Source organism: Dunckerocampus dactyliophorus, chromosome 14, assembly GCF_027744805.1.
Source record: "Dunckerocampus dactyliophorus isolate RoL2022-P2 chromosome 14, RoL_Ddac_1.1, whole genome shotgun sequence".
Classification (NCBI taxonomy): Eukaryota; Metazoa; Chordata; class Actinopteri; order Syngnathiformes; family Syngnathidae; genus Dunckerocampus; species Dunckerocampus dactyliophorus.
This window is the reverse complement of record NC_072832.1, coordinates 12,373,058-12,394,204: the sequence shown is the minus strand read 5'-3', so window position 1 is coordinate 12,394,204 and position 21,147 is coordinate 12,373,058. Positions and strand designations below refer to the sequence as shown.

Here is a 21,147-nt window from a genome sequence, read left to right as displayed (position 1 = left end):
TTCTCAGCTGAACCTGCTAATGCTGTCAGACTCTCTCTCTCTCATTTGCATACCTATCAGACTGTGTTCACTGTCAATGGCAGCATTTCCCTGCTTTTGATCCAAGGCAGCGATTCACAATGTCCTGACAGTTGTCCACAAAACACCATTATGCTTCTCCACTAATGAGTTTCTCAGTCTGTGGTTCTCTGTCTCCTAGTTACCATGAAACAGGTGGCCCGCACTGTAGCCAAGGTGGAGTTGTCAGATCACGTGTGCGATGTGGTGTTTGCGCTGTTTGACTGCGACGGTAAGCAACTGATCATTTAAAAGTCTGCTTCGGCTGAGTAACTCTTTTTCAGTCTTTTTGCATTTTTTCTACTCTGAAATATGGACCACCCTTCCCTACTTCTCCTCTTCAGGGAACGGCGAGCTCAGTAATAAGGAGTTCATTGCCATTATGAAGCAGCGGCTCATGCGTGGGCTGGAGAAACCCAAGGATATGGGCTTCACTCGGCTTGTGCGCGCCATGTGGAAGTGTGCTCAGGATACTGCCTGGGACTTTGCAATGCCAAAGACATAATGGGGCCCAAAGGTGACGTGCGAGTGGGAGTAACAGCACCATTAGAGACATTTTTCTCCAACTGTTGTAACAAATTTAAACAGTGAATACAACAGAGGCTGCAGCCCTGAGAAGCACCATTGTTCATGTTGGTGTCACTCAGGCCAACTGTAAACCGGAACCATGCATGAGTGCCCCATGAGTTTGCCACACATATTTGTATAATAAGCATATACAGCCATATATTTGATGCCATTGTACGGCATTCAACAGCATGTGACCCTTTGTTAAATGCTAAAATCAAGTAGAAACTATTATTTGACTCATCTCCAAAATGTTGCCCCTAAATATTAGTCAACTCCCAAGCTACTTCTACCACTTACATTTTTATTTTTCTTCATCAAGGATGTCACCCTAAGATGTTCAAAATGTATATTATTCTGATTATATTGCTCACTGAAACACTTTCTAAGATGAATGTTATGCAAATTAAAAGTTTGTTTTTATACTTGAATGGGACTTTTTTTGCCTGCTGGGAATAGGCGAGACTAACCTGTGGGGCAGCAAGGAAGTCATTTCTCGTGTAGGTCATCTAATTTTTAAGTAGCAATTGTACATATTGGCTTGGTGTGTAATGCTAGCATCACTTGGCTTACACCAGGGGTGTCCAAGGTGCGGCCCGGGGCCCTGAATTAAACAGGAAAATGTTAATATTAGTATTTGTCACCTTTAACACAAATCTGACATAAATTTTTCCATCCATCCATCTTCTTTCGTTTATCTGAGGTCGGGTGGCGGGGGCAGCTACCTAATACGAGAAGCCCAGGCTTCCTTCTCGCTGGCTGCTTTGTCCAGCCCCTCCCGGCAGGTGCTGAGGCGTTCCCAGGCCAGCTGAGAGACAGTCTCTCCAACGTATCCTGGGTCTTCCCTGAGGCCTCCTACCGGTGTCCTGATCACATCCCCAGGGAGGGAGGCGTCCAGCAGGCATCCTGACCAGATGCCCGAGCCACCTCATCTGGCTCCTGTCAGTGCGGAGGAGCATTGGTTCTACTTTTGACTCTCTCCCAGAAGACAGCGCTTCTCACCCTCTCCATCTCTGAGAACCCAGCCACCCTACAGAGGAAACACATTTTGGCCACTTGTACCCGCAATCTTGTTTTTTCGGTCACCACCCAAGGCTCATGACCATCGGTAAGGGTCGGAACGTAGCTCGACTGGTAAATTGGGAGCTTTGCTTTTTGGTTCAGCTCCGTGTTCACCACAATGGGCCTATGCAGAGTCAGCATCACTGCAGACGCTGCACCAATTTGCCTGTAGATTTCGCGTTCCATCCTTTCCTCATTCCTCAACAGGACCCCGAGGTACTTGAAATCCTCCACATGGGGCAAGATCTCATCCCCAACCCAGAGATGGCACTCCACCCTCTTCCAGGCAAGAACCATGGACTCGGACTTGGAGGTGCTGATTCTGACATTCTCTTTAAAAAAATATACCGGTGTATATACAGCATATAGCATCTTAGCATATCGACATGGGTTGGTTTTAGCCTTTTTACAAAATTAAAAATATCAAAATGGCCTGAATCCTTTAATTTTTTAGCATGCCACTCACAATATTGTCTAGACCAGGGGTCACCAACATGGTGCCCGCGGGCACCAGGTAGCCCCCCACGACCACATGAGGTGCCCGCACGTCTGCTTTTCATTCAGGTTTTCAGTTAAAAATGAAATAACAGTACAAAGAAATGCATTTTGAAATACAAAATGTGAGTTGTGGACAACAGCATTTTGTTAATGTTCTGGTAAAACAAGCATATTCGCTTTATTTGGGTTTAAAATAAGCTCTGAAAATAAATGTTACAAAAATGAGTAGCTCTTGGACATTTTCATTTTGTAAAAGTAGCTCTCACAAGGAAAAACGTTGGTGACCCCTGGTCTAGACTCAGGAAAGAGCTCACCCTGATAATGCTTTCATTGTTGCAGGTGCCGTGCGCAGTCTGTCCCTCTATATCAGAATATTGAAAGCCATTACAGGAATGAACTGGAAGGCTTGTACACTCCACTGCTGATTCCCGAACATGTGGCATGAAAGCACCGCCTGATGGACCGCTTAGTTCCTCCTGCATGACAAGTGTGACTGGGAAAAAAAAAAAGTCGTCAGCAGGTTTCATTTTGAAATATATCACAATTCTATACTTCCTGTGTGTCATCCCGAGGTGACCTGCAATCTGGCATAGTTAGAATGGAGGATTAATAATTTAGAGGCAACAAGAGCTTTCACTAGAGTGCAGGAGACTTCCACCACAGCTCAATAAGAATGACACAATTCTTCCTATAGCTAAGCTGCTGTTTATACTTTAAGAAACATTTGTAACACTATGGTGGTGGTATTTAACCATTAAGGTCTTTTAAATATCCTCACCGTCCCTAATGATAAAAAAGATGGTTTAATCTACTTTTCTTTGGCCAACTATTAAAAATATTGATTAGATAAATTACATTTACTACTACCAACAGAGGTTCTTTAACTATGCTGGAGATGCAATAAAAGGTCTGAACAATTAGCACACACTTCTCTCATGGCCTGTCAAAATAGAATGGCTTTGGATATGCGCTTAGTTAAAGGAGAAGGAGTCTGTAAAATCTTTTTCTGATGTACCTTCATCCCTATAAACAATGCCCCAGATGGAAGTATGAGTGCTCGGCTGACCTCTCCGTCAAATGAGCTCACAGAGAATTCTGAACGACCCCAGAACGACCCCTTCTGGAGACTTCTGCAGACTTAGTTTAGAATTAGAATTAAGAATTGGTTCATTTGGTGGTCAGGCCTAATTAGGGATAGCTACCGGTAGCTGTATTTACCAAATTCCGTTGATACTACCGAGCAGCGACTCAAGTAAAATCAAATGGTACCATGTTCTGGTAGTCTCCGTGGAGTGTCGTGTTCGTTAGTCAGTGATAATTCTACAACAACAGGCCGGGAGATTGCATAAAAAGTATGTGAGAAAGAATTCATAACCAGTGTATTTCATTACACTTTTAGTAAAGTAACACTAGAATGTCCGAATACAACAATTTAGATGTCACTGACATGTAATCCAGCAATTAAAAATTATACATACCAGAAAGTGTGTATTGAAACTTTTACTGTACAATCACTGACAGCAATCTACTAAAGTGGCAAATTTTTTTTCTCTACATCTGACGAGCACTAAATACAAGAATCAAGGCAGATATCGTTTAAACACACATTAAAACATTACCAACAACATGAAAGCACTATAGGAAGTTATATTATCCGTTAGCCCGACGGCGTCTGCATGGACAGCTTCACAGCTAAAAGCAAAAAAGTTTGCTTTCACTTTCATTTGCAGTTTGTACTACGGTACGTCAATTTGTAAAATATTATACCTTTTATTTTTTCACTCCATCCTCTTTAGCTCATTTGTTTTAAACTTATTTGTGTTCCTTGGAGGCACCGTGGCCTAGTGGTTAAATCTGCACTGGTCAACTTGCTCCAGTCTTCACTGTGAGCTGAAATCGATCTCTGGACCTGTGTAAAGTTCCATCCTACTGTAGACGCTCTACCATCATCCCAGTCGCTAAGAAACCTGCAACCACTGGTAGTGGCTGACCATCTGTACCCATAGGTAATTTGAAAGCCTTGTGTAAGACCACCGGAAGAGTGTCACAGGCCCCTTAGCCTTTTTTGTTTTGGTGTTGTATTTCTGTCTTATCCTTTTGATTGTTTTGTGTGGATTTACAGCTCTTCAGCTGTTTTGGAGCTGGACTGGGGTGGAGTTTTTTTTCTTTCATCATTTAAATAAATTTGAAAAAAAAAAAGACGATCTGAACCAGAGTCGTTCAAATTCAAAAGATGCCCAACCCTAGTCGTCCTTCACAGGACTGTGGACTTGTAAGATGTAAATGCCCTGTCAAAATGTCCATTAATGTTGTTACCACTCAAATGTTTATGGAAAGAAATTATAGAAAAATTCCACCCTAGTGGGAATTGTGGCCTTATGTCCCATCTCGAACAACAAAGAGCATTCAGTGGAAATCAAATGGCAAGTATAAGTCTTGATGTTTTTAATATTGTAATTACACTTAGGGTTGATAGAAAAAAGTGTACAACAATCTCAACAGATGTACGTTCTTAACAGTTGGTGAATAATACATTTCCAACAATTACCAGGAAAGACAAAAGATTAATTTCAACATACACAGGGTCCTAATTGGTGAAATTGAATAAGACTTGATACAGATCATAAAACATACTTATGTCCTTCGTGTGATGTTTAAGGCAAAACGAGTACAAAAAAGAAAGAAGCCATTAGACACAGAAAATAACACAAAACAAAGTGGTGGGTGGCTGTCATTCACACGTGAATTGAAAACCTGTTTTAAAAAAAAAAGGCCTGCATCAAATGTTCGTATTTACTCTGGACTGGTGGTCTTAACACACCTAATGGCTATATGTGGTCATTGTGCATCTTTGCTTCTTTCACCATTAATCCACTGAAGTGTTACTTTCAAAAAATGGCACTCATTAACTAATCTGTATATGCTAGCAGGTTATATGTTGCTTTTACGTCTGTTACCAGAGGAAGCATCCAGCCGACTGGCACCCTTGCTTCACACAGGCGCTGTACAGTGCAGGTGAAAGGAGCCAAAAAGGCATGTTGCTGTCAAACTTAATAAGAGTTAACTGTGGTAGAGATGGTGCCGCCACGATAACGTCCTCTCCTTTTCTTTTTCTTTTCATGGCAAAATGATTTGCCTTTAGTGAAGCGGTGGACATCGTTTGCTTTCTGGCTCCAGTCCCAGTTGGATCCAAACTGAATGAGCACAAAGTGTTGAATGGACAATTATTAGATTTACAGCTATGCAAAAAAAACAAAGGACATCCCATAGGGTCCCCTATGGATTGTGCTCAAAATGCATACATGTAACACAGATATCCTCTAACTTCTATAATCATTAGAGAAACAGTGATGGGCTATTAATTGCTAAGTCCTGCCTGTGCTCCTGCAAATAAGTTTGAGCTGAAGCCTTCCTAAAATATTCTTCAAGCGCCAACAAATTCAATAGGAAGTGCCCAGAATATGAGTTTAAATAATCATACAACCTATCATTTACTTAAATATGCTCATAAATCTGTGAGTTTCCCTTCAGTGTGTCATTATCCAATCCACCTGTCCATATTGCTGGGTTGCAACCATGTGACCTAAAAACATCCACGTCACTTTCGTTCCGATGCTTAGGGGGCACATATTCAATATGACAAGTACAAACTATCTTTGTGTAATGTTTGGCAAATGAAGGCGAATAACGAATGACATTGGAATTATTTGCTCCAATTGTGTGAGCCTGCATGGTGTGTTGTATAAAGACGTGAGATCGTCGTCAATAAGGCGATCAAACAGCCGTGAACGCTCATGTTCTGCGTCAGACATAATGAAAATAAGCCGATGAAAATAATGCTAACATTTACACCAAATCAGTCTGCATGAATGCAAGTCTTGGATGTGTCCTTCATCGCTTCGCTGCGCTGTTTTTCCATGAGTATAGCGTATAAACAAATAACACGATCACGGCCCTGTTCAGTTGCTTCCCAGTCAGCTGCAGCTGACACGGCCGATCTATGTACTGTATCATGGATGCCAGCCAGTGCGGCTGTGCGCGTGTACGTTAGTAAGCCTCACTCTCTGAACCTTAAGATCCGTGCTGGGCGTGGGGTTGTCAGTGTTGGCTTTTACCTTGGCGCCTAGCACTCTCAACTCTCATTCCCAAGGTGCTGGGTTTGAGCCCACGGCGGTGCGTGGGACTGACTGAACCAGGCAGGTTACACATATTTGCAAGTATGTATTACTTTGTGTCACGAGTCAAATATTCAACTGCTCCCTCTTTTACTTTTCCATCTTATTTTCTTACAGAAGAGCCGGCTTTGTAATCTTGGCAGTATATTTATAGTGTTTCATGAATACTTGGGCACTTATACAGTTGGCGCATTTAGATGAAGCTGATGTATGAGGAAATGAAACTATAGTTTTCTGTTGTGAGGCAGTTCTTTCTGTATTTACCATTTTCAGTAACATTTTTGAGTTCCAATAATATTTTAACTTTGGTTTTAATATAAAATTTGCTTGTTGTTTGTCCCTGAAACTTGGTCGTGTTCATACTCGGCTCCACTCGACAAGAGACAGATTCAGCAGCCACCTTTCTGTTTTTTGGTGGTTTCTTGAACTTTATTCCCTTTATGATGGACTATCTACGTAATAACTTTTCCCGAAAATTCAATTTGAACAATTTCCACATGCAAGAACAGCACATGTATGCGCCATTTTCGCTGACTTTACATGACTTCTAGTTACAAATACGCTTAATTGCCCCCCCATCTCTTTGAACCTGTGACACCAGCAAACAGACATGACGGCACACGGCCCAGCAATAAAGTCCACATCACTGAAAATCCAGTCCACGTACCTTTTAAGCACACACAACATACAGTATTAGCGGTGTTACGGCATATCGATATATCAAACTATTGCAATGTTTTACCTTACGATGGATTAAAATGGATTTAAAGTTATTAATAAAATATAGACACTATAAATGTCTTTCACCGTTCCTCCGGAGTGAGTTGAGTCACCATTTTACATGCCATCCACCTCCACTTTGGTGTTAAAAAAATCACTGTGCCAGGCGAAGGGAACCGCAACAAGGGGGCTGAAGAGCCAGCCACGGGTTTCCGACCCCTGCCCAAGACAGTATTCTAAAGGAGAAGTCCCAAAAATACTTCATCAGCTTACCTTAACATCAAACGAATTAGCTGCACAACGGGGATCCACCTCCATGTCTTCCTCCCGTATTCTTTCAAACTGTAGCAGATGAAAATAATGCTTCTAGCATTTACACCAAATCAGTCTGCATGAATACATTCTTGTATGTGTCCCTGTATCAGTAAGTTAAGTCACCATTTTACATGCCGTCCGCCACCACACAAAAATCACTGTGCAGGGCCAAGGGAGAAGCAACAGGGGGCTGACGAGTCAGCCGCGGGTTTCCGACCCCTGCCCAAGACAGTATTCTAAAGGAGAAGTCCCACAAATACTTCGTCAGCTTACCTTAACATCAAACGAATTAGCTGCACAGCGGGGAGCCACCTCCACGTCTTCCTCTCGTATTCTTTCAAACTGTACATTGGGCTGTAAACACAAGACCACAATTTATTTTTATGACTTGTTTCCTGCCAAATGAAAATACAAGAGTAGTTTTAGACATCATCGTGGCTCATGTTTCAGGCCTTGATGTTTGTCTGCTATTGTGCCACTAGGTGGCAGTGGTTTGAAAACACCGTTGGTGAAGCATGTTATCAGCCAGTCCATTTGGAAGGAAAGCCTCTTTTCTTCATTCATACGTTTGTTAGTTATTCAATTGTTTAAACTTTGCTTATGAAGCTAACTGTTGATTATCAGATTTTCCACGACTCTTCATAAAACCTGATGTTCCTACTTTCTTATTTGCTTTAGGAAACGTCTGTGGTGTAGTGGTTGCGTTCTTGTTTTTTGGAATCTTGGTTTTCGCCTCTTCCTCTTCTTCACTTTCTGATGACTTCTCATCCTTTTGCTTTCTTTTGGTGTCTGCGTACATTGGGGGGGATCGAATAGCTTGTCTTATTTTGTCAACCAAGTTATTACGACCTTGTACTTGGTTCTCCATCTCTTCACTTTTTGTTTTGGGAGTGGTGGGCGCTGAGCTGTCTGAGGAAGCACTGCTGCTACCTTTGGCTTTAGCAGCTGGTGGTGTCTTGGTGGATGCAGGAGGTGTGGAGGGTTTAACGGTATTTTTCCTAGTGTCTTCCTCTTCCTCCTCTGAACTGCTGTCACTGGATGATGACATTGCAGGCTTAGGTGATGCAGCTTTGGGAGCTTTGCCATTGGTGACAACAGTCTTGGCAGGGGTGGTCTTAGTTTGAGTATCAGAGTCTGAGCTGTCTGAGGAGTCTGAGCTGCTCTCCTGAGCCTTCTTTGCTACAGCTGCCTTCGCAGCTCCAGGCTTGGCTACCACTGCTGCCTTCTTGGCAAGTTCTTCGTCACTAGAGCTGTCATCACTGGACTCTGCTGCTGGAGCTTTGGTAGGTTTGTTGGCCACTTTAGGTGCTGCAGGTTTTTTGACAACAGGTTTAGCCTTGGCTTGAGCTTTGTCATCAGAAGAGTCAGAGTCTGAGCTGCTCTCTGCATGGGATATTGCCTTTGCTGCAGGGGTAGCTGCTTTAGTTGCAGCTGGCTTGGCTTTAGGAGGTTCGTCATCTTCTTCCAATGAGGAGTCGGAGTCTGAGCTGCTTTCTGCACCAGCAGCAGACTTTGCTGGAGGGGCAGCAGTCTTTACCGGTTTAGCTGCAGTTGTCTTAGATTTTGTTGGTTCTTCATTCACAGATGATGAGTCTGACTCCGAACTGCTTTTTTCTGCCGCTGACTTTGCTGGTGCAACAGCTTTTGTTACAGGAGTTGCTGTTTTTGTAGCTGCAGAGGCAGGTTTAAGCTTTGGTTTGGCTTTGACTGGTTCTTCCTCGTCTTCAGAGGAGGAGTCGGAGTCCGAACTGCTTTCTGCAGCCTTTGCGGCTGCCGCCTTGGAGGAGGCTTCCTTTGCGGCAGCCTTCATCACTGCCTTTGTGGCAGCCTTCGCGGCAGCCTTCGCGGCAACCTTCGCAACTGCCTTCACGGCAGCCTTCGCAACTGCCTTTGCGGCAGCCTTAGCAGCAGCATTCGCGGCTGCTTTCGCAGCTGCCTTTGCAGCCTTTGCTGGAGGAGTAGCAGCCTTTGCAACAGGTGTAGTTGTGCATGCCTTGGCTTTTGCAGGTGGTTCATCTTCAGATGAAGAGTCCGAGTCTGAACTGCTTTCTCCTGCCATAGCTAGAACAGACTTTCCATTAGGAGTGGCAGATTTAGATGTTTGAACAGCAAGCTTAGTTGGCTTTGCTTTCACTGGTTCATCTTCAGATGAAGAGTCAGAGTCTGAGCTTCTTTCTGCTGCAGTGGTGGCAGCCTTAGTAGCAGGAACAGCAGCCTTCGCAGCAGGCTTAGCTTTAGCCGCTTTTGTAGCAGGTTTGGCTGGCGCTTCATCTTCTGAGCTGCTGTCTGAATCTGTGAAGACAGTTTTTAAAAACTGAAATCCTTGTCAGGCATTTCACAAAAAAAGCAAATTTTAAATACAGTATGCTTAGAATCTGCTGTTTCTTCTGTAAACCATTGCCTCAGAACTAGGGTGATCAAACCCCCTGTTTTGCCAGGACATGTCCTGTTTTCACGTCATGTTTTTGTTTTTACAAAGTTTTGAAAATGTCCCAGTTTTCATTGTTTTGCACTGGCAAGTAAATTGAACGGCATCAGGGCAGTCCACACCACCATGTGGGTGGTTCTTTGAATCAGTGTTACCAAAAGCACGCAAAAAGCCAACGAAAAAGCACAACATAAAGGAGGAGTTAATCCTCTGACGCTTGCTGAGATAAAGTCTTGTAAAATTGGGGATGTCCTTGTGACTTTGGAGAGCACATTTAGAAATGGAATATTTTCATAGAGCACACAAAACCTGTTTACAACTATCTAAATAAGGTTTCTAACATTATTAGAGTCCTATAGACATCAAGTAACACCTCTATAGTCACCTTTATACTCGTCTTAGCCAATATAGTAGACAAAATAACAGTAAATAAGCCATTTGATACATAAATATTACTTATGTGTGTTTGTGTTCCCTAGGGGAGCCAAGTGGCGGCCAGACACAAAGAGATGTCGGGTGTCCGGAGTTGAGTTTTAGCTAGGCATGTGTAACGGCCTCACGAGGAGCCTGTGTTTTTATTGGCGTTTGGGTGTGTCGCTGAACATTACTGTAACCTTACTGACACATAGTGACCAGTGTAGAATACTACATATCATTCACAACGTCTTTGAATGCGTAGTTTATGTAGCCATTTTTATTCTAGAAAATGCTTGTATTGTATTGTATTGTATTGTATTGTATTGTACCTTATTTATCCCACAGCAGGGAAATTCACTTGTTACAGCAGCAAGCAAGATACGCAAGTAAAGAATACATAGTGACACATGGTTCAAATGGTGCAGGTGCTTGATGCAAAAAATACAATTTGCCTTACTATGCATATTTTTGACTAATAATAGGCCGTATTCAACCACGCAACAGCACGATTTATGAACATATTTTTTAAAACCGTGGTAAGAGTGAAGCCGCGAAATTCGAACCACTAAGACTGTTATATATAAAGGCCCGGTCACACGGCCCGAACTTTGCTGTAGCGTTCCTGGAGCGGTGAAAAAAAGTCATCACCGCTCGTAACCGTGCACAAAATGGGGAAAAAATCAAAAACACAGGCGTTGTCCTAGCGGTGCACCGCTGAAGCCGGCATTGCTTTAGTGTTGGTTTAACGGTAGCGAACGTTGGTTTAGCGGTGACGCGAGCATTGATAGAGCGGCGTTCTGCGCATGCGGGCTGGTGGCATCCTCATGAAGTGCTGGAAGGCTCGTGTATCCTCGTTCCTCAGCTCCACCATCAGCTCTGTCTCTCCTTCTCTCTCTTCTCCTTCTGTCAACAGCTTGTTGCAATCTGAGGAGGTTCTGATTCTGCTGCTGGACTAGTGCACCAATCATAGCAAGTCTCTCAGCATCCAGGGTAGTACAGTTTTACTGTGACTTTGAGCAAATTCGATATAACTGAGGTCTGTACTCAACGGCTATTCCAAATGGGCTCCTGGTCCATTTCTCCCCGTATTTATAGCCAAATTCTGGTCCCCCTCCGACACCTCCATACCAACGCCAAACCAAAGTTAATCACCGCAATGGATCGCTGCTTCATCACTGCTTCAACGCCTGACACCGTTCCAGCAATCGCGTGTCGGCTGGTAAACGCTTACAGCCGCTCCACCAAAGTTTGTGCAACGTTTAATCACCGTCCGGGGCAAAGCGGCAGTGGTCCAGCGTTCAAGATTTCTGCGTTGGCCTAGCGGACTCAAGCGTCCACAAACTTGCGTCTAGCGGCGCCAAACTTTGACTGGGCGCTGTTGGAGCGGTGATGAACTTTGCCGTGGTGGAAAATTGACCGCTCCTCACCGCTCGCAATATTTTGTGCAGCTCAAAACTTTCGGAGCGGTAGGAGGGACCATCAGCGGTGGCCGAGCGTATACGGCGTTGCCTTAACGGGGGCCAACTTCTGTTAAACGGTGATGCGCGATTACGAGCGGTGATGAATTTTTTTCACCGCTCCAAGAACGCTACAGCAAAGTTCGGGTGGTGTGACCGGGCCTTAAATACAACAATATAAGCCATCGACTTTTGGCTCTCATACAAATACATCCGAAGCCCTCCTGTGTCTAATAACTTGAGTTTATAAACAATAAAATATATATATATATATATATAAGAGAACTCAAAATGATTCATCCTATCACAGTAGGATCATCCGATACGACTGGCTTTGACACATCCCTATTTGGATCGATCCGCCCACACCTAATTGAGGCTCAACAATCAAGATGGCCGCCCTCCGCGTCTACAGTACAGTAAGTGCAAAAAATTAAATAGTTTAAATCATTTTTTAAGTGTTAAGAGGTCTTACTCACATACTGCCCAGCTTCTCTCTCCTAGCGCGACTTTAATGTGTACAAAATACAATGCCATACCGTATATAATCAAGTATACTGCTTTTTAAAAGACTTATCGGGGTTTGTTCATACAGTGCGGCTTCATCCTTCGGAAGTAACTGAGCGCCTTAAAACGTAATTTGATAGTTAGGACGAAGAACGACCAAAAGGGGACGTGTTTGTGACGTAACTTGACAGGTTAGTATGACGTTAATGTCGTTGAAGACTAGTCCTCCACACAATGGTGGACATATACGCAACTGTAAACGTACGTTTATAGTTGCGTATATGCTCTTCGTTAAAAGGACCATTTGTATTGTCACCACTCAATGTTCTGAAACGAAAATGTACAAAATTTCCGTGGTGGCAATTAAATGACAGCTATAAGGCTGTGTTTTTAATATTTTAATTGCAGTTAGGGTTGATAGAAAAAACGTATACAGTACAATTAATCTCAACAGAAACAAGTTCTCAACTGTTGGTGAATGTTACATTTCTACAAAGTATCAGAAGCGAGAAAAGCTGAATTTTAACATCAATACACAAGGTCCTAATTGGTGAAAAGGAATAAAATGTAATAAATACACATAAAACATACTTGTGTCCTCCATGTGATGTTTAAGGAAAAACTAGTACAAACACCTCTCCGATGTTCACATTACAGATGGAGAAATTTTACATAAAATCAACTGAGATTCCATTATAAAAAATTAACAGAACAAAAGGATGGAGATTAATGGCTGTCATTCATATATGAATAAATGGAAAAACTTAATTTTTTTTTCTTTTTTTTTTTTTTAAAGGCCTACTCAGCAGATTTACTATGGACTGGTGGTCTTGAGCCACCTAGTGGCTATATGTGGTCATTGTGCATTCTTGTTTCTTTCATCATCAGTCCATTGAATTGTTAATTTCAAACATTCAAGGGTCTGCATTGGATCAGATATGCTTGCAGGTTATGTGCTGCCTCTACGTCTGTTACCAGCGGGAGCATCCAGCCGACTGGCAGCATTGCTTCACACAGGTGCTGTACAATTCAGGTGAAAGGAGCCAAAAGGGGAGACACAGCTCAGTCGCTGTCAAACTTGATAGAGTTGACTGTGGTGGAGATGGCACCGCCTCGGTAACTTCCCCTCTTCTTCTTTGTCTTTTCGTGGCGAAATGATTTGCCTTTAGTGAAGCGAAGGTCATAGTTTGCTTTCTCGCCCCAGTCGCCGTTGGAGCCAAACTGAATGAGCACAATGCGTTGAGTGAACAATTATTACATGTAATACACACATCCTCAAACTTTTATACACATTAGAGAAACGGCCAATGACTTATGGACAACTAGTTACCAAGTCCCACCTGTGGCCATACATTTTGGTTGATGGCAGCCATGTTTTTCATGTGCTTCTCCGTCCATGTACATTTTTTTTAATGTCTGGGTGGACATAAGAGTTCTAACTTCAGGCCATAAATGTGTACAGGCTGAATACTGACTGGTGCCTGGATCAGCACGAGGAAGGCAAGCAATAGGGAGGCGGGAGCCTATGTGTGTGTCTGTGTGTAACCCGTTTGATTCAATGAAGCGATTGTTGATCGACCACCTCCTTGTCATGCTTCAACATTTGGACAAAAGCTTCATTTCTTTATCTCCAACACAAAAACATCACAATCCGGTAGATTTTTTTAAACTTCAGTCAGGATGTCTGTAGGCAGGACAATTTCCGGGAGTCTCCCACAGAATCCAGAAGAGTTGGCAGATCTGCTAAAGTTGTGCACATTTTGTGATGATTTGGCAAAACACCTGAAAGTTACAGCCTGTGTTTTATAGAACGCATCGAGCTGTGTGAGAATTTTCAAGTCAATCTGACTTTTGGGGTAACGGCGCCACAACGTCATAAATATATCACAGGCATCACAATAGGAGAGCCTATTTTGTGCAGCACTTCAGGAGTAGATTTTGCCGACACAGATATGTTGTGTAAAAAAACACAAAACTGAGGACACCCCAGACAGTATTCTTAAGGAGAACTACCACAAATACTTCAGCTTACCTTAGCATCGAAAGAATTATCTGCAAAACGGGGATCCACCTCCACATCTTCCTGCCGTATTCTTCGGAACGGCACGTTGGTCTGAAAACACAATATCACAGTTTATTTTCATGACTTGTTTCCTACCAAATCAAAATACAAGAGTTGTTTTAGACATTGTCATGGCACACATTTCAGTCCTTGATGTTTGTGGCAGTGGTTTCAAACCGCTATTGCGGAAGTATTTTATCAGCCAGCCCATGGCTGCATTCCAATTGCGGTTTAAGTCGCCTGGGCTGACTTGCCCTCGGGAGTTGGGTAAACAGTCATTTCCAACGTCATGCAGAGGACACTTGCAGAGCCAAAGGAAAGTGGATGTGGGTAGAGTGGAAGTGAAATGAAACGCACCTGACCATGTTTACTTTTAACCCAAGCAATCATGTTAGACCACTAGTTGTAGATGTAGCGGTATACTGATTCTTACAAATAAATACCTACCCATTACTATTTAGTTATATCATTTAGTAAGCCCTATTTGTATATTACCATTTCTATAAAAAAATAAAATTTGCTTATAGTCAGTATCTGAAGTTGGGATGTTAATTTCCATATATTTTTATAAAAGCATAAATGTATTTTTAGAAATGTATTTTTGTAAATAGTTTGCTCTGACATGTGGCCACTGCAAAAGTAGTCAAATATAATAATTACCATGCTCATTTTATGCATCTTCTTCCTAGGTGGTAAAACACCGGTGTTTGATGTTCATTACTGCCACAGCATGGATGTATTTTTCTTGCCCCACTGCAATGCATTATGGGTACTTTACAACTTGTGACCATCAATGTTGACTTGCTCCCTCAGCCCTCCAAAAGGTTGACCTAACCAACTTCACTTCAGCTTTTCGGAAAAACGAAACTTATGCCAGCAAGGATTCCCCTGAAGGAGAGTGCCGAGGGGAACTCAACATTGGTGACTTAAACCGCTATTGGAATGCAGCCTCTTCAGACAGAAGGATTTGGAAGGAAAGCTTCTTTTCCTCATTCATATTTGTGTATTTGTTTATTCCATTTTTTACATTTTGCTTCTGAAAGCTCATTGTTGATTTTCCACAACTTCATAAAATCTGTTGCTCTTACTTTCTTATTCTCTTTAGGAAACGTCTGTGGTGTAGTGGTTGCCTTCTTGTTTTTTGGAGTCTTGGTTTTCACCTCTTCCTCTTCAATTTCAGATGACTCATCCTTTTGCTTTCCATTGGTGCCTGCAAACATTCAGGAAGATCAAATTGCTTGTGTTATTTTGTTTGACAAACAAGCTATTATGATTCTCGATCTCTTCACTTACCGTTGGTTTTGGGAGTGGTGGGTGCTGTGGCAGCTCTTTTTGGTGCCTCGTCTTCTGAGCTGTCTGAGGAAGCACTGCTGCTACCTTTGGCTTTAGCAGCTGGTGGTGTCTTGGTGGATGCAGCAGGTGTGGAGGTTTTAACGGTATTTTTCGTAGTGGCCTCCTCTTCCTCCTCTGAACTGCTGTCACTAGATGATGACTTTGCAGGATTAGCTGATGCAGCTTTGGGAGCTTTGCCATTGGCGACAACAGTCTTGGCAGGGGTGGTCTTAGTTTGAGTATCAGAGTCTGAGCTGTCTGAGGAGTCTGAGCTGCTCTCCTGAGCCTTCTTTGCTACAGCTGCCTTTGCAGCTCCAGGCTTGGCTACCACTGCTGCCTTCTTGGCAGGTTCTTCGTCACTAGAGCTGTCATCACTGGACTCTGCTGCTGGAGCTTTGGTAGGTTTCTTGGCCACTTTAGGTGTGGCAGCTTTCTTGACAACAGGTTTAGCCTTGGCTTGAGCTTCGTCATCAGAAGAGTCAGAGTCTGAGCTACTCTCTGCATGGGATATTGCCTTTGCTGCAGGAGTAGCTGCTTTAGTTGCAGCTGGCTTGGCTTTAGGAGGTTCGTCATCTTCCTCAGATGAGGAGTCGGAGCTGCTCTCTGTAGCAGCAGCAGACTTTGCTGGAGGAGCAGTTCTTGCTGCAGGGGTTGCAGCCTTTAAGGTGGAGGTTGCAGGTTTAGCAGATGCTGCCTTTGCTTTTACTGGCTCGTCATCAGAGGAGTCAGAGTCTGAACTGCTTTCTGCAGCAGCAGCAGACTTTACTGGAGGAGCTGCAGCTTTTACAGCAGGTTTAGCTGTAGTTGTAGGCTTAGCTTTTGTCGGTTCCTCATCCTCAGATGAGGAATCTGACTCAGAGCTGCTTTTTGCTGCTGCCTTTGCCACAGGGGTAGCAGGTTTCGCTGCGGTCATCTTAGCTTTTGTAGGTTCTTCTTCCTCAGATGAGTCTGATTCAGAGCTGCTTTTTGCTGCTGCTGACTTTGCTGGAGCAGCAGCTTTTGCTAGAGGAGTGGCTGTTTTTGAAGCAGGGGTAGCAGGTTTAGCATTTACTGGTTTGGTTTTGACTGGTTCTTCCTCGTCTTCAGAGGAGGAGTCAGATTCTGAACTGCTCTCTGCAGCCTTTGCAGCTGCTTTTGCAGCAGGTGTTGCAGCCTTTCCTGCAGAAACAGCAGCAGGTGTCTTTTCTTTTGCAGGTGGTTCATCCTCAGATGATGAGTCTGACTCCGAGCTGCTTTTTGCTGCTGCTGACTTTGCTGGAACAGCACCTTTTGCGACCGGAGTGGCTGTTTTTGAAGCAGGGGTGGCAGGTTTAACCTTTGCCGGTTTGGCTTTGGGTGGTTCTTCCTCTTCTTCAGAGGAGGAGTCAGAGTCTGAACTGCTTTCTGCAGCCTTTGCAGCTGCCTTTGCAGCAGGTGTTGCAGCCTTTGCAGCAGGTGTCTTTTCTTTTGCAGGTGGTTCATCCTCAGATGATGAGTCTGACTCTGAGCTGCTTTTTGCTGCTGCTGACTTTGCTGGAGCAGAAGCTTTTGCGACAGGAGTGGCTGTTTTTGAAGCAGGGGTGGCAGGTTTAACATTTGCCGGTTTGGCTTTGACTGTTTCTTCCTCTTCTTCAGAGGAGGAGTCAGAGTCTGAACTGCTTTCTGCAGCCTTTGCAGCTGCCTTTGCAGCAGGTGTTGCAGCCTTTGCAGCAGGTGTCTTTTCTTTTGCAGGTGGTTCATCCTCAGATGATGAGTCTGACTCTGAGCTGCTTTTTGCTGCTGCTGACTTTGCTGGAGCAGAAGCTTTTGCGACAGGAGTGGCTGTTTTTGAAGCAGGGGTGGCAGGTTTAATGTTTGTCGGTTTGGCTTTGGCTGGTTCTTCCTCTTCATCAGAGGAGGAGTCAGAGTCTGAACTGCTTTCTGCAGCCTTTGCAACCTTTCCTGCAGGAACAGCAGCCTTTGCAGCAGGTTTCGCTGTGGGTTTCTTTTCTTTTGCAGGTGGTTCATCTTCAGATGATGAGTCTGACTCCGAGCTGCTTTTTGCTGCTGCTGACTTTGCTGGAGCAGAAGCTTTTGCGACAGGAGTGGCTGTTTTTGAAGCAGGGGTGGCAGGTTTAACATTTGCCGGTTTGGCTTTGGCTGGTTCTTCCTCTTCTTCAGAGGAGGAGTCAGAGTCTGAACTGCTTTCTGCAGCCTTTGCAGCTGCCTTTGCAGCAGGTGTTGCAGTCTTTCCTGCAGGAACAGCAGCCTTTGCAGCAGGTGTCTTTTCTTTTGCAGGTGGTTCATCCTCAGATGATGAGTCTGACTCCGAGCTGCTTTTTGCTGCTGCTGATTTTGCTGGAGCAGCAGCTTTTGCGACAGGAGTGGCTGTTTTTGAAGCAGGGGTGGCAGGTTTAACATTTGCCGGCTTGGCTTTGACTGTTTCTTCCTCTTCTCCAGAGGAGGAGTCAGAGTCTGAACTGCTTTCTGCTGCAGTGTTGGCAGCCTTATTAGCAGAAACAGCAGCCTTCGCAGCAGGCTTGGCTTTAGCTGCTTTAGTAGCAGGCTTTGCTGGAGCTTCATCTTCTGAGCTGCTGTCTGAACCTGTGCAGACAAATAGTATTTATTCCTTAAATCCTAGTCAGGGGTTTCACGAAGGAAGTACACAAACTCGCTTAGAATATGCTATTCCTTGCCTGAGCTTGACGAATCATCTTTTTTTGCTGGGGTCTGTTTCACCGGGGCTGCTTTAGCTGGTGTGACCTTGGCTGGAGGTTTTTTGGCCTCTTCTTCATCCGAGCTTGAATCTGCGAGGACACAAGATTTAAGAACAGTACAATGAACAGACTTAAGCCCTTTTAGGACAGTGATTTGAATCTTTGCTACCTGAGCTTTCAGAACTGGATTCTTTTTCTGCAGCAGGCTTCTTCACTATAGATTTAGCAGGTGCTGACTTTTTCATGTGAGCAGGCTTAGCTGGAAGGAGTACAACATAGTAAGAAACACGACGACGACATTCTGATTCCCAGAAAAGACAGTTGGTCATCTCTTACCAACTACTTTCTTCCCTCCATCTTTATTGCTGCTGTCTGAAGAGTTGTCCTTGGCCTTGCTGGCTGCTGATGAAACTGGAGCTTTCTGGACTGAAGCAGGAGGTGGGACTGCACTGTATGCTCCTACACATACAGAAAGTAGTGCATCAAGAGGACACATGGCTGAAGAAATGATAAATCAAGTAAAAAGAAGCAAAAAAAACCCAGCCTAACAAGACCGAAGCTTTAGTGAAAAAAACATTACACTTGATCCTCTTGAGGTCAACCACCGTCCTTTACAGGACACTTGCTTATTTGTCATTCATTCATATTGAAAATCAAAATTTCTCAAAGGAAACCAGAAATGAGTCAGTTATTACAGGGAAAACAAGTCTTAAACCAATAGTAACGTGCACTCATGTTCATCTCCTACATCACACAATTAGGAATGGAAAATGTATTGGGCTCCTTGTTTATGGTGGGAAAGCCATTCAATGTTGCAAAGTTGGAAAAAAAAAAACTGTAACAAACCTGATCTGAGTTTCTTGGTGGGTGGAGCCTCATCTTCAGATGACGAGTCTTCACTACTTGACTCTGGAGCTGCAGCAAGAGATTTCACTTGGGCAGGTCTCACTGGAGCCTGTGAAGGAAACGTATCTGCTTTAAACTAAAATGAAGCTGTGAAGGAAACGGTCTCATCACCGGGTGAAAGAATCAAAACATAACATCAAGGTTGGATTTAGATTTGATAGTTCAGTAAGCACGATTTTCTCTCTACGTGACCAAATATGTATTATACGGGTCTGAGTAAATATATTGCATCCACGGTGGAACAAGATATGGACAGACAAAAGAATGAGATAATGTGAAATTGGTCAATTAGACCTGCAGATGTTTAGTTTCTTCACCTTGGCAGGTTCCTCATCCTCAGAGGAACTTTCTTCACTGCTGCTTTCTTCCTTTCCTTTAGCTGCTCCTTTAGCAGGAGTAGCAGTTTTGGGCTTGGTAACAGCCACTGGCTCTGTCATTCACAATTCAATAAATAATGTTGATATACATTCATAAAAGATCAAATGAAAGGCCAACAACATGAGGCCCTGACACTCACTTGATGGCGGAGCCTTGGTGGCCTGCTCATCTTCAGAGTCTGATTCCTCACTGCTAGAACTGCTGTCTTTCTTCCTTGTGGTGCCTGCAGCTGCAGGGGGCTTCACAGGAGCCTAGATGACAAAAATTCATTAAATAAAATACAGAGCAAACACCAGTGTTTGTCAGCTAGGGAAAGACCGATTGCTACCTTGGCAGGAGCCTTGGATGGAGCCTTCTCTTCTTCAGAGTCACTCGATTCTTCACTGCTGCTGGACTCAGCTTTTGTAGCCGCTGCCTTCAGAGATGCCACCTTGGCTGTTTAAAAAAACATGCCAGATAAATACACTCGATACACATGGATGTAAAATCTATAAATAGTCATTAAAATGTGCATTAATATTACTAGCAGGGGTAGCCTTTTTTTGTTTAGCATCAGCTTCATCATCCTCACTGCTGGACTCTTCACTGCTGGAGCTCTCTTTGCTGGCTTTTGCCTTCTTGGCTGATGGGCCAGTGGCTTGGGTCGTGTCAGAAGATGCTTTTCGTTTCTTAGCTTCAGGAGATCTAAGTATGCGCAGAAATATATCATTAGAGAATGCCAATAAATGTCCTTGCTCCTTGAATCTGGGATGATTAAAGACATCACTCAAACAAGTGATTAAAATCTAAGATTGTTGTTTTAAAATGAATGCAATAAAGGTATATTTTCAAAAGCCATATTTCAAGACATCTAAACATGTCATAGCTAGTGGTGTTTGTGGTGCTTCACAATTTACTGTGATTCCCATCCCTAGTATAAGATACATTATTAACCAAACTTCCATTCCAAGTCAAAACACTAACGCAACTTTGTGTGCTTTGAAATTGTATCTCTGTCATAACACCTTGCACATTAGAAATTGCGTAAAAATATTCCACAGATCTTTATTTCCCACTCCGGATTAAAATTCTTCTTCCACAATCCATATAAGTACTACAGAAAACCACGTACTGTACTGTATAATACAACATAAGCAGCAACTCACTTCACCCAGAAATCGTATATGTTAAGAAGGCTTTCCTCATTTGGATCCTGTGGGCCCTATATATAGAAACACGAAAAGAGGGTAAATTCTCCTTGCACAATTCTAAAAAGTAAATTCATTCAGAATAAACAGGCAACAAACATGGCAACAGCATGTATGCACTCTGTGATCCACGTGTTAAGTGGCTACACAGGCACTGTGTAGTCACTGTGCATTTTGCTCATGACAAGTTCACGCCCAAGCTTCACCGAGTCAACAAATAGCAAACTACTTACCACTTTAATTTGTCTAACAAATTGTTGAGCCGCCTTAGTGAATTTGTTCTCCAGCAGAAATGAGTAGACGCATTTATACAAATCGCTCGGCACCGACTTGTGCTCCGCCATCTTCACCACGATGGTAATGGAAGGAAGTGACCTAAGATTTTTGAGCCCGTTTGCGCATGC

General features: G+C 43.4%; 2 protein-coding genes and 1 pseudogene across 3 annotated transcripts in view; 1 reads left to right on the top strand and 2 right to left on the bottom strand.

Moving 5' to 3' along the window:
- The window catches only part of micu1 (mitochondrial calcium uptake 1), a 33,502-nt gene extending 32,447 nt beyond the window's left edge, over positions 1–1,055 (top strand). For both annotated transcript variants that reach the window (XM_054798700.1, XM_054798701.1), the window contains 2 exons: positions 200–289; positions 402–1,055. In XM_054798700.1, coding sequence (XP_054654675.1) covers positions 200–289; positions 402–562 — 251 coding nt within the window. In that variant the 3' untranslated portion in view covers positions 563–1,055. The remainder of the gene's footprint in view (positions 1–199; positions 290–401) is intronic.
- Positions 1,056–4,624: 3,569 nt separating this feature from the next.
- Positions 4,625–12,807, bottom strand: LOC129194292 (nucleolar and coiled-body phosphoprotein 1-like; annotated as a pseudogene).
- LOC129194275 (nucleolar and coiled-body phosphoprotein 1-like) lies at positions 12,511–21,112 on the bottom strand. The gene is made up of 14 exons (XM_054799398.1): positions 20,977–21,112; positions 20,702–20,757; positions 20,080–20,240; positions 19,885–19,991; positions 19,696–19,807; positions 19,496–19,608; positions 19,119–19,227; positions 18,609–18,731; positions 18,442–18,531; positions 18,252–18,362; positions 15,559–18,159; positions 15,354–15,475; positions 14,236–14,316; positions 12,511–13,424 (listed from the first exon to the last, which is right to left on the bottom strand). Exons 1-14 carry the CDS (start codon positions 21,085–21,087, stop codon positions 13,266–13,268), a joined length of 4,056 nt encoding a protein of 1,351 aa, XP_054655373.1. The 5' UTR covers positions 21,088–21,112; the 3' UTR covers positions 12,511–13,265.
- Between the last annotated feature and the right edge of the window lie 35 nt (positions 21,113–21,147).

What these genes read in the sequence shown, in the direction of transcription:
- LOC129194275 (XM_054799398.1), bottom strand. Translation starts at nt 21,087, where the DNA reads ATGGCGGAGCACAAGTCGGTGCCGAGCGATTTGTATAAATGCGTCTAC. An exon ending in CACCAAGGCTCCGCCATCAA is followed by an intron (nt 19,609 to 19,695) that starts GTGAGTGTCAGG and finishes TGTGAATGACAG; the next exon opens with AGCCAGTGGCTGTTACCAAG. An exon ending in ATCCAGTTCTGAAAGCTCAG is followed by an intron (nt 18,363 to 18,441) that starts GTAGCAAAGATT and finishes GTGTCCTCGCAG; the next exon opens with ATTCAAGCTCGGATGAAGAA.